At 41.0% G+C, this 12,074-nt stretch overlaps 1 protein-coding gene across 1 annotated transcript in view; it reads left to right on the forward strand.

The window, feature by feature from the left end:
- Nucleotides 1–4,151: 4,151 nt before the first annotated feature.
- Nucleotides 4,152–12,074, forward strand: part of LOC119297180 (putative receptor-like protein kinase At4g00960) — a 14,607-nt gene continuing 6,684 nt past the window's right edge. The window contains exon 1 of the mRNA XM_037575063.1: nucleotides 4,152–4,378. Within this exon, the coding sequence (XP_037430960.1) occupies nucleotides 4,152–4,378 (227 nt within the window). The remainder of the gene's footprint in view (nucleotides 4,379–12,074) is intronic.

Here is a 12,074-nt window from a genome sequence, read left to right on the forward strand (position 1 = left end):
GGGGGGGCTTTAGTCCCCTTATGAACCGGGACTATAGTTCGTTTTTCTACTAGTGTTGACCCCATGTCTAAAATTGTTGATGTTTACATCATGAAAACAACCATCAGAAACATCATAGTTAAGTCGGCCTACTCATAGTTTTGTGTAAAAGTTGACATTTAAATTGACAAGTCATTCGTCATGTAGTATCTCATCAAAAGCGAGAATGTTCAGTCAGTCACCTCCACAAATTGCGACCTGCCAAATTTACATCAGTCCAATAATTAATATGACTTGACCAACAGGTTCAGCATTTCAGTAACTAGCCCTTTTCATCCAGGTCCTACGATGCTAATGCTAGATCAAAAGATAGGCGCTTTCAAGTTTCAAATTTACAATGTTTTCTGAGAAATGTCATGCTTTATTTCACTTTATTTTCACTTTCACAAACAGGTAACATTGCTACAAAAAGTAACAACTAAAAAGTTTCACATTTCCCCGAGGAACAAAAATAAATTTTCAAATCGATTGGTGCTAGTTCACAAGGCTTCTAGGATCTTACATACCACTATCATGGGCATGCATGTAGGCTGTAGTTGCTGCACATGATCGAGATAATCCCATGCGTGTTATCCCAAGAATACAGTCCATGCTTAACCAGCTTTGAACCACCACTACTGGGTGGCTGAAAAAAGAGACGAAATGAAGAGCATACCATGCATGGCCCCGCCTCCAGAAAGCATTTAGCTTCATGGAATTCAAAATCAGGGCGCCAAGCTATCTAGAATATCTTGTTTTCAATCAGGGCCTCGCCTTCAGAAAGCATCCAGCTTCTTGGGTTGCCAGGTTGACCGGTTGATTGTTGACTTTCAAAAATGATTTGGAAAAATTAATAAATTTAAAAACAAATTGAAAAACAATCGTTGCTTTGAAAAAAGTTCATGTATTTCAAAAAGGTTCAAGTTGAAAATGTTCAACAAAAATTAAAACAATATGTGTTTTTCTTTTATAATAAGTATAAAAAACATCGTTTTTGAAAAAAAAAATACCGGACTTGAAAAAAACATTAAACTTGAAAAATGTGCATGGATCTGTGAATGTTCATGTTTCGTAAAAAGTGCACATATCCAAAAAAAAAGTCATGGATTTCATAAAATAGTCATAGTCACGGGTTCTAAAAAAAGTCAACAAATTTGGAAAAAATACAAATCATTTGAAAAGTAATTTGTACATTTAAAAAATTCACAAAATTTGGGAAAAGTTCAAAAATTTGTCGAAAGTTCATGTGTTTGGACAAAAAGTAGAAAACAAAAATTAAAACACGTTAAAAATTTAAATGAATTCGAAATGGTTCAAACAGTTTTAAAAATATATGAATTTATAAATGTTTGTGAATTTAAGAAAATTTATCAATTTTGAAAATATTTTTGGATTTGGAATAAGAAAATGAAAAACAAAAAAGAAAAGCCATACAAAACATGTCCTAGAAAAAACCAGGGAAAACCTGCTCCAGAAAAAATCAATCTGTTAGAGTTGTTATGTTGTGGAGTTGGAGTTTTACATCACAAATAAACATAAATCAGTTAGAATTGGCTCTTTTTTGGAGATGTAAAAAACACTTTTTACTGATTTAAATATACAATACCCACTTTTACATCTTCAAATTTGCATTATCTATTGGACTTGAAAGCTCTAACGAGTAGCCAGACTGATAATTCCTGATGCTTCGATGCTCCTTATTGATGAACGAAGTTTGCCACGTGATAATAATGGTACTGTTGTTATATTCGATGCGTTGGTTGTATATGAAGGGGAGTTGCGGCTTCTAAAAGGTTGAATACTGTACTAATTGCCTTCATGCACCTTTTAACCCTGATAACTTCAAAGGTTCACATGGATTCTATTATCTTTTCTCTTTGAACAGACTGAACACACCAAGTTCACCTTGGAACAACAAATGATATTTTTGGCTCGAGAAATTTGAAGTGGCAGACAATACAACTCTAGCCAAGACTGAAAACTTTGACTGAACTACTTAAGAAAAATGTAGCGTAGTTTACATGTTTTAATGCTTAACCTTTTATACTTTGTGTTATTGGTCTCATGAGTTATGTACTTGATATATTATTACATGTAAAACATAAGGCATGTAAAATGTTTAATGGTGTCTCCCGAGATTGACATTTCAGCAGTCTAATTGCAGATTGTGATTCTGACGAAAGCCTAGAGCGAGCTTTTGGTTTATATAATTATTATTTTTCACTTGAATATGTTGCCTCTAAGTTTTGATATTTATATAGTTGGCAAACGTAACCACAAAGTAATAGAATATCTTGCCTCAGAATTTTGATATTTAGTTGGTAAATGTAACCACAAAGCAATGGGTGCTAATGGCAAAGTAATATGTACTATTTGTTCTTCTACAGCCCTTTACAAAACCTTTTTTTTGTTAACCTAGACTAACGAAGTTTATACTAATTACCTACCATATTATTGTAAAAAAAATGGACGGACGTGGCAATGTGCGTTATCAATGATCAGTAGAGCAAGATTAGGATCCACCATCCAGCTGTCCCGAACAGAACTTACTGTCTGAACAAATGAACAAACCGTATGGGGAGTCTTGGCGTTGACGTGACACCTCAACAAACCGCAGTAACCCGCCCATCCATCCAAATTCATTATTGTACCTGAAGTAAGGAAAAAAAGTTTAGACCAATGAAAGCAGAGTACGCGGATCGTGTGTTTGTTGTAATGGGATGTGCGCCATCGGATCAAACATTCATGTTGATACGATTCAGCTCAGCTCGCCGACCACACTAGTACTAGTACTCCCTCTGTTCACTTTTATAAAGCGTTGTAGCATTTCAGACAGTGTACAAAACAGCTCAATTTTAATTGTCTGAAACGACTTATAAAAATGAACGGAGGGAGTAGTAAAATCGACTTGACACCCGATCCGAGCCGAGCCTAACGACATCCAGTTGGAGAGTAGGACGCGTTTACCTTATTTTGGTAACCAAGCTGTGACCACTGCACTACACTGAGTGTCCTATCTCTCTCTCAGCCCTCCCTCACTTATCTCTAGGGAAACCTCCTAGAGATATGGGCGGCACATCTTAGCCTTAGCTTAGGTCTCCCTCCTCTCCACTCGCAACAACAAGACAAGATCAAAGATCCTCTTCCCAACTAAGGAAGATAGTGATTCTAGCGTACGGGCAAGCCATCTGCTAGGCCTTCCAAGTTCAAAGAGCTCTTTAGACCAGGTTGGTTCATCGCCTTGTGGTTCGATCGTGGCAACTTGGTAACTCCGTTTGTTCGTCCGCGAGACCGTACCTTTTAGATTCAACTTGAAGATTTTTTAGATTGACGAGATGACCCTTGCTCGCAGTACAAACCAACCTCCTCATGATTTTTAGATTCAACTTTTGATGTTGCCCAACTTGAGTATGTATAGAGCCATCTCTTTCTTTCTTTCTTTCTTTCTTGCTCTCTTTATATGAAAGAAAGAAGGGCGTAGCGTGTTTTTTGTTTAGACCTGGCATGTGATTTCGTTAGTTGATACCATGCATGCATGCACACATGCTGTATGTGTTTCTCCGATTTATTTATCTATGCAAAATGTTTTGGTCGATTCTAATTTGCTACAACTAGTCGCTTCGGCCACGCACGCTTCTATGCGATGGGTCAATCAAGGGAGGGTTTGAGTCCCACATGACGGACGGACCCTCCTGATTTTCTTCTTCTTCTTCTCTGCTTCAATTTAGAGATTTGTTCATCAGGCCTACCTAGCTAGCTAGCTAATGAAAATATGTAGGTATGTTTCCACTGGCTTGGCTGTGTGGGAACTGCGATTTCTAAATGGTAGCAAGTAATTAAAATTCATTCAAGGTTACCACAGAGTCAAAGAAGAAAGTAAGAATGAAGAAGAGCACATGCGCATCGTGGAGGACACAAAGTAAGTTTGTTTCTCACAACCATTCACTCCTCAGATTCTATAAATAGCATGCCCACCTAATGCCACTCCGAAACACACAACTAGCACACAAGTAAACACTCCACACTCTCACACTCAAGACACACCAACTCGTGGTAAGATGTCTGCACATAAGGTCAGGTGATGGGGGTGCTGCTAGCTCTTTCTATCTCTCCTGTCGAGCAGCCAGCTCATCATGGTAGTCGAGGCTGGCGACGACAACATCCTCCCATCAGACGAGCTAAGCCTTGAGGTTCTTGCTCTTCTCGAGGACATCATCAAGTCCAAGTTGTGCCCCGCAACACGCGTCTCCTGCTTGGTGCAGATTGGGAAGACCTGCCCTCTCACGCTGATGATGTTCGCTCCATGCATCCTTGGTAAGGTCATGGCGGACGGGTGCTTCAGCAAGGAGTGCAGCCCTGCGTGCGTGTCTTGCTAGCGCTGTGTGCGGGTGTGTATGATGCATGTCTTGTCTTCTCCATTTCCTTTTGGTCGGTCCGGTCCGGTCGAGGCTGTGTGTGATGTGACTAGTTTTTTATTCTTCTGTCTCTCTCTCTCCCTTCTGTGTGCTTTGCTTTCGAGGACCCGATCCTCTTCTGATTGTTGCACGTTTTAGTTACCGCTCCACTTCCTTGTCTCCACTTAATTAATACCATCCAATCCATGATTGTGATTCCTGTTTTTTTCTTGTACAAAATGACAACATCAAATGTTTGACTGTGTGTATGTGATTCTCGTCGGTATGGAGTAACAGACTCTGATTTGTTGTCTTGTTTTTATTACTGATGATTACTTTCAGTTTGGTGATCTTGTTCGGTCATGGAGTGAAATACATACTGGAACATTAGACCCCATCACAGAATTGACTCTTGGTCTAAAAGTGTAGCGTAGTTTACATGTTTTAATGCTTAAACTTTTATACTTGGTGTTACTGGTGTTATGTAGTTGAGTATTTGATTGATTAGTACATGTAAAACATAAGGCATGTAAAATGTTTGATGGTGTCTCCCAAGATTCACATTTCAGCAGTCTAATTGTAGATTGTGATTTTGTCGAAAGCCGAGAGCGAGCTTTTGGTTTATATAATTATTATTTTTCACTTGAATATGTTGCCTATGAGTTTTGATATTTATAAAGTTGGTAAATGTAACCACAAAGTAATGGAATATCTTGCCTCTGAATTTGGATATTTAGTTGGTAAATGTAACCACAAAGCAATTGGTGCTAATGGCAAAGTAATATGTACTTTTGTTCTTCTACAATCTTTTCCAAAACCTTTTATTTTTTGTTAACCTAGACTAACGAATTTTGTACTAATTACCTACCATATTATTCTAAAAATGGTCGGGCGTGGCAACGTGCGCCATCAATGATCTAGTAGGGCAAGATTAGGCCACCATCCAGTTGTCCCAAACAAAACATACTATCCGAATGAACGAACTAACAAACCGTATGGGGACTCTTGGCTTTGACGTGACGCCTCAACAAACCGCAGTAACCCGCCCCTCCATCCAAATTCATCATTGTATCTAAAGTAAGGAAAAATGGTTTATGAAAGGATCGATATGGTTGACTAGAGGGGGGGTGAATAGGCAACTAACAATTTTTAAGCTTTTCTTTACCAATTTAAACTTTGCAACAAAATAGGTTGTCTAGATATGCAACTAGGTGAGCAACCTATATAATGCAAATACAACTAGCACATAAGCAAGCAATGGAAACAACACAAGTAGGCTTGCAAGAGTAAAGGCACGAAGTAATCAAGAGTGGAGCCGGTGGAGACGAGGATGTGTTACCGAAGTTCCTTTCTTTTAAGGGGAAGTACGTCTTCGTTAGAGCGGTGTGGAGGCACAATGCTCCCCAAGAAGCCACTAGGGCCACCGTATTCTCCTCACGCCCTCACACAATGCGAGATGCCGTGATTCCACTATTGGTGCCCTTGAAGGCGGCGACGGAACCTTTACAAACAAGGTTGGGGATATCTCCACAACAATTGGAGGCTCCCAACAACACCACGAAGCTTTACCACAATGGAGTATGGCTTCGAGGTAACCTCAACTGTCTAGGGTGCTCAAACACCCAAGAGTAACAAGATCCGCTAGGGATAAGAGAGGGAATCAAATTTCTCTTGGTGGAAGTGTAGATCGGGGCCTTCTCGACCAATCCCGAGCAAATCAACAAGTTTGATTGGCTAGGGAGAGAGTGTTGGGGAATGTAGCAGAAATTCAAAATTTTCCTACGTGTCACCAAGATCTATCTATGGAGAGACCAGCAACGAGGGGAAGGAGAGTGCATCTACATACCCTTGTAGATCGCTAAGCGGAAGCGTTCAAGAGAACGTGGTTGATGGAGTCGTACTCGTCGTGATTCAGATCACCGATGATCCTAGTGCCGAACGGACAGCACCTCCGCGTTCAACACACGTACAGCTCGACGATGTCTCCCACGCCTTGATCCAGCAAGGAGAGAGGGAGAGATTGAGGAAGACTCCATCCAGCAGCAGCACAACGGCGTGGTGGTGATGGAGGAGCGTGGCAATCCTGCAGGGCTTCGCCAAGCACCTACGGGAGAGGAGGAGGTGTCACGGGAGGGAGGGAGGCGCCAGGGGCTCAGGTATGGATGCCCTCCCTCCCCTCCACTATATATAGGGGCAGGGGAGAGGGGGGAGGCGCAGCCTTGCCCCTTCCTTCAAGGAAGGGTGCGCTAAGAGGGGGGGAGGAGTCCATCCTCCCCAAGGCACCTCGGAGGTGCCTTCCCCCTTTAGGACTCTCCCCTTTTTCCTATATCTTGGCGCATGGGCCTCTAGGGGCTGGTGCCCTTGGCCCATGTAGGCCAAGGCGCACCCCCTACAGTCCATGTGGCCCCCCGGGGCAGGTGGCCCCACCCGGTGGGCCCCCGGGACCCTTCCGGTGGTCCCGGTACAATACCGATGACCCCGAAACTTGTCCCGATGGCCGAAACAGGACTTCCTATATATAAATCTTTACCTCCGGACCATTCCGGAACTCCTCGTGACGTCCGGGATCTCATCCGGGACTCCGAACAACATTCGGTAACCACATACAAGCTTCCTTTATAACCCTAGCGTCATCGAACCTTAAGTGTGTAGACCCTACGGGTTCGGGAGACATGCAGACATGACCGAGATGTTCTCCGGTCAATAACCAACAGCGGGATCTGGATACCCATGTTGGCTCCCACATGTTCCATGATGATCTCATCGGATGAACCACGATGTCAAGGACTCAATCGATCCCGTATACAATTCCCTTTGTCTAGCGGTATGGTACTTGCCCGAGATTCGATCGTCAGTATACCGATACCTTGTTCAATCTCGTTACCGGCAAGTCTCTTTACTCGTTCCGTAACACATCATCCCGTGATCAACCCCTTGGTCACATTGTGCACATTATGATGATGGTTTATTGAATGGTTTATTGAATCTCGATCGTAGTGATACACATGTTCATGCCAAAAGGTAGTAATGATAGTACCACCTGCTTGTGGCACTGCCACTTAAGTCATATCGGTAGAAAACGCATGAAGAAGCTCCATGTTGATGGATCTTTGGACTCACTCGTTTTTGAAAGGATTGAGACATGCGAACCATGTTTGTTGGTAGATATGCATGAAGAAACTCTATACAGATGGATCGTTTGGACTCACTTAATTTTGAATCACTTGAGATATGCAAATCATACCACATAGGCAAGATGACTGAAAAGCCTCGGTTTCAGTAAAATGGAACAAGATAGCAACTTGTTGGAAGCAAACACATTTTGATGTGTGCAGTTCAATGAGTGCTGAGGCATGCAGTGAATATCGTTATGTTCTTACTTCACAGATGATTCGAGTAGATGTTGAGTATATTTACTTGATGAAACACAAGTCTGAATTATTGAATGGTTCAAGTAATTTCAGAGTGAAGTTTAAGATCTTCGTGACAAGAGGATAGAATGTCTATGATATGATCATAGAGATGAATATCTGAGTTACGAGTTTTGGCACACAATTAAGACATTGTGAAAATCGTTTCACAACTAATACAGCCTGGAACACCATAGTTTGATGGTGTGTCCGAACATCATAGTTGCACCTTATTGGATATGGTGCGTACCATGATGTCTCTTGTCGAATTACCACTATTATTCATGGGTTAGGCATTAGAGACAACCACATTCACTTTAAATAGGGCACCATGTAATTCCGTTGAGATGACACCGTATAAACTATGGTTTAGAAAAACCTAAGTTGTCATTTCTTAAAGGTTTGGGGCTGCGACGCTTATGTGAAAAGGTTTCAGTTTGATAAGCTCGAACCCAAAGCGGATAAAATGCATCTTCATAGGACACCCAAAACAGTTGGGTATACCTCCTAATCAGATCCGAAAGCAATAAGGATTGTTTCTTGAATCGGATCCTTTCTCGAGGAAAAGTTTCTCTCGAAAAGTTGAGTGGGAGGATGGTGGAGACTTGATGGGGTTATTGAACCATCACTTCAACCAGTGTGTATCAGGGCACAGGAAGTTGTTCCTGTGGCACCTACACGAATTGAAGTGGAAGCTTATGATAGTGATCATGAAGTTTCAGATCAAGTCACTATCGAACCTCGTAGGACAACAAGGACGCGTACTACTTCGGAGTGGTACAGTAATCTTGTCTTGAAGGTCATGTTGCTAGACAACAATGAACCTACGAGCTATGGAGAAGCAATGGTGGGCCCAAATTCCGACAAATGGTTAGAAGCCATGAAATCCGAGATAGGATCCATGTATCAGACCAAAGCATGGACTTTGGTGGACTTGCCCGATGATCGGCAAGCCATTGAGATAAATGGATCTTTAAGAAGAAGACGGACGTGGATGGTAATGTCACCATCTATGAAGCTCGACTTGTGGCGAAGAGTTTTTCACAAGTTCAAGGAGTTGACTACGATGAGATTTTCTCATCTGTAGCGATGCTTGAAGTCTGTCGGAATCATGTTAGCATTAGCTGCATTTATGAAATCTGGCAGATGGATGTCAAAACAAGTTTCCTTACCAGTTTTCGTAAGGAAAGGTTGTATGTAATACAATCCAAAAGTTTTTTGTCGATCCTAAGGATGCTAAAAGGTATGCTGGCTCCAGCGATCCTTCTAAGGACTGGAGTAAGCATCTCGGAGTTAGAACGTATGCTTTGATGATGATCAAAGATTTTGGGTTTATACAAAGTTTATGAGAAACTTGTATTTCCAAAGAAGTGAGTGGGAGCACTATAGAATTTCTGATGAGTATATGTTGTTGACATATTGTTAATCAGAAATGATGTACAATTTCTGGAAAGCATATAGGGTTATTTGAACAATAAGCATTAAGATCTATAAGATAGATCAAAATGCTCAATGGTACTTCCAAAAATAAGCACATACCTTGACATGATCTTGAAGGAGTTCAAGGTGGTACTACCGCTGAGAGTGGTACTACCGCTACGTGGAGCGGTACTACCGCTGAGAGTGGTACTACCGCTACGTGGAGCGGTACTACCGCTGGAGAGCTTCGGCGGTACTACCGCTGTTGATCGCGGTACTATCGCTGGGACAGAACGGAGCAGGTACGGAAGAAAAGGGCAGCTCCAAAGATGCGGAATGAAGACAACGGGTGTGATAAGGATGTGTACGTGTTGATTCCACTCACGTCTTACCAAAGCGGATCCCCTCTTGATAGTACGGTGACTCCTACGAAACTAGTCCACCAACAACGAAGCGAAGGAGCTACACCGTCTTGAATAAAACACTGAGGGGAGTTAATCGTCTTGTGCCAATGGATGAATCTCTGAAAGAACTTAGCGCACACGATTAATCCACAAAAGCATTATCATCAATCACCAAAACAACTTGGGGATAAATACGCCCTTACAGTTTAGACCAATGATAGCAGAGTACGCGGATCGTGTGTTTGTTGTAATGGGTTGTGCACCGTCAGATCAAAGATTCACGTTGATACGATTCAGCCTAGCTGGCCGGACACGCTAGTACTAGTAGTAAAATTGAGCTACCCACCCGATCCGGGCCAAGCCTAACGCCATCCAGTAGGACGCATTTACCTTATTTTTGTAACCAAGCCGTGACCATTGCACTGAGCCTCCCTCACTTATCTCTAGGGAAACCTTTTCGGGATACGGGTGGCGCATCTTAGTCTTAGCTTACGTCTCCCTCTTCTCCACTCGCAACAACAAGACAAGATCAAAGATCCTCTTCCCAAGTACTCCCTCTGTAAACTAATATAAGAGTGTTTAGATCACTAGTTTAGTATTCTAAACACTCTTATATTAGTTTACGGAGGGAGTAAGGAAGATAGTGATTCTAGCGGGTGCGCATGCCATGTGTCTGGCCTTCCAAGTTCAAAGAGCTCTTTATATCAGGTTGGTTCATGGCCTTGCGGTTCGATCGTGGCAACTTGGTAACTCGGTTTGTTTGTTCGTGAGACCGCACCTTTTAGATTCAACTTGATGATTTTTTAGATTGACGAGATGACCCTTGCTAGCAGTACAAACCAACCTCCTCATGATTTTCAGATTCAACTTTTGATGTTGCCCAACTTGAGTATGTATGGAGCCATCTCTTTCTTTCTTTCTTTCTTTTTATCAAAGAAAGAAGAGCGTAGCGTGTTTTTTGTTTAGACCTAGGATGTGATTTTGTTTGTTGATACCATGAATGCATGCGTGTATATGTGTTTCTCAGATTTATTTATCTATGCAAATTTTTAGCCCAATTCTAATTTGCTACAACTAGTCGCTTTGGCCACGCACGCTTCTATGTGATGGGTCGATCGAGGTTTTGGAAAAAGTCAAAATATTTTTAAAAAAATACAAATCATTTGAAAAGTAATTTGTACATTTAAAAAAAATTCAAAAACATTGGGAAAAGTTCATGCATTTGGACAAAAAGTAGAAAACATAAAGAAAAATATGTTTAAAAGATAAATGAATTCGAAATGGGTCAAAATTTCTTAAAAATATATGAATTTCTAAAATCTTTGCCAATTTAAGAAAAGATACTCCCTCCATTCCCTTATACAAGGCCACTATCGAAAATAAATTTTTGCATCAATACAAGGCCACCAACAGTAATCGAGGCAAAAGTTAATGATGTTTCCTCGTACTAGGAACTTTTTAATAGTTACATGCATGTAGTTATAATGACACTCAACCACTTCTTTCTCATTCATACGTTGCATGCTTGTGGTGTATTAATGATCCTGGTTAACAAAAAGAAAAGTTGACTTGCAAAGGAGTCATTAAATTTTATCTTGGTACATGTATATGAGTTTGTGGCCTTGTATAAGGGAATGTAGAGAGTATCAATTTTGAAAAAAATAATTGAATTTGGAATAAGAAAATGAAAAATGAAAAAGAAAAGCCATACAAAACATGTCCTAGAAAAAACCAGGGAAAACATGCTCCAGAAAAAATTGATTTGTTAGAGTTGTAATGTTGTGGAGTTGGAGTTTTACATCACAAATATACATAAATCTGTTAGAGTTGGCTCTTTTTGGAGATGTAAAAAACACTTTTTACTGACTTAAATTATACAACACACACTTTTACATCTTCCAATTTGCATTATCTATTTGAGTTGAAAGCTCTAACGAGTAGCCAGACTGATATTTGCTGATGCCTCGATGCTCCTTATTGATGAACGAAGTTTGCCTGGTGATAATAATGGTACTACTGTTATATTCGATGCGTTGGTTGTATATGAAGGGGAGTTGCGGCCATGTGCAATTGAATATGATGGGCTCTTATTTTGTTAATTGTATCATGTTTTTTTCAGGGGTAAACGAAGTTTTATTCATCAAACACCACAGAATGTGAGATGTCATGGGATTGGCCAAGCCAAATGTGATGTCCCAGATCTAACAAAAGTGAAAACTTGGCTAAAGTATGCTTCAACATTGACAACACAACCTTCGAAATTAAAAATACAATCAAAAGACGACACGTGTAGCTTGATCTCGCTAATAATTGCTCCATTGTTTCCTCGCCCACCTTTCTAGATGTCCCCAATAACCTGTTTAGCGTCAGAAGCAATTACCAATCGGTGCAGGTGAAGATCTTTAGTCAATGGTAGTGCCTCCCTGCAC

The sequence above is a fragment of the Triticum dicoccoides genome, chromosome 5A (assembly GCF_002162155.2).
Source record: "Triticum dicoccoides isolate Atlit2015 ecotype Zavitan chromosome 5A, WEW_v2.0, whole genome shotgun sequence".
In the NCBI taxonomy this organism is placed as follows: domain Eukaryota; kingdom Viridiplantae; phylum Streptophyta; class Magnoliopsida; order Poales; family Poaceae; genus Triticum; species Triticum dicoccoides.